Here is a 688-nt window from a genome sequence, read left to right on the forward strand (position 1 = left end):
AGGAACAATTAACATGACCAGAACTCAGTGACTGCTGAGACTGATTACATAAATAGTTCTGCCATGAACTACCAGTTTCTTGCAGTAGCATCACTTTGTTGACCAACTGAATGAGGAGGATAAATGCAGAACAAGTATTTCATTTTTGTATGAGGAAATCAAGGGGAATGATCAGTCTTCCTAGACTTAAAGATGCGGCTGCTAAGTTTTCTCATGGAATCCCTGACATCTTTATTTCTAAGGGTATAGATCGCTGGATTCAAGAGGGGGTGAAAATGGTATAAAATACTGAGAGCACTTTGTCTATTGGGAAGGTTGTGAAAGGCCATACATAGATGAAAATGCACGGGCCAAAAAAAAGAGGCACAATGGTGAAGTGGACACTGCAAGTGGAGAGCACTTTGGAGGACCCACCAGAGGAAAGTTGCCGAACAGTGACCAGGAAAATCATGTAGGAAATCCCCAAGAGGATGAAACACACCAGGGCAATCATGCCACTGGTTGAGATCATGAACACTCCCAGGAGGTATGTGTCTACACAGGTGAGTTTGATCACCAAGGGGAGGTCACAGAAGAAGCTGTCCACTTCCTTGGGTCCACAGAAGGGCAGATTCACAGTAAATGCTAACTGACTCAGAGCATGGAAGATGCCAACAATCCAGGAAAGCGTGACAAGCCCAACACACAT

The 688-nt window shown here is 44.3% G+C and overlaps 1 protein-coding gene across 1 annotated transcript in view; it reads right to left on the minus strand.

Annotated features, from left to right (window-relative positions):
* Nucleotides 1-158: 158 nt before the first annotated feature.
* LOC117800858 (olfactory receptor 4K3-like) overlaps nt 159-688 on the minus strand; it is a gene marked incomplete at its 5' end in the record, with an annotated part of 4,514 nt that continues 3,984 nt past the window's right edge. Inside the window, 2 exon segments of the mRNA XM_034653403.1 lie at nt 159-265; nt 268-688. Coding sequence (XP_034509294.1) covers nt 159-265; nt 268-688 — 528 coding nt within the window.

This window comes from Ailuropoda melanoleuca, unplaced genomic scaffold (genome assembly GCF_002007445.2).
Source record: "Ailuropoda melanoleuca isolate Jingjing unplaced genomic scaffold, ASM200744v2 unplaced-scaffold8469, whole genome shotgun sequence".
NCBI lineage: Eukaryota > Metazoa > Chordata > Mammalia > Carnivora > Ursidae > Ailuropoda > Ailuropoda melanoleuca.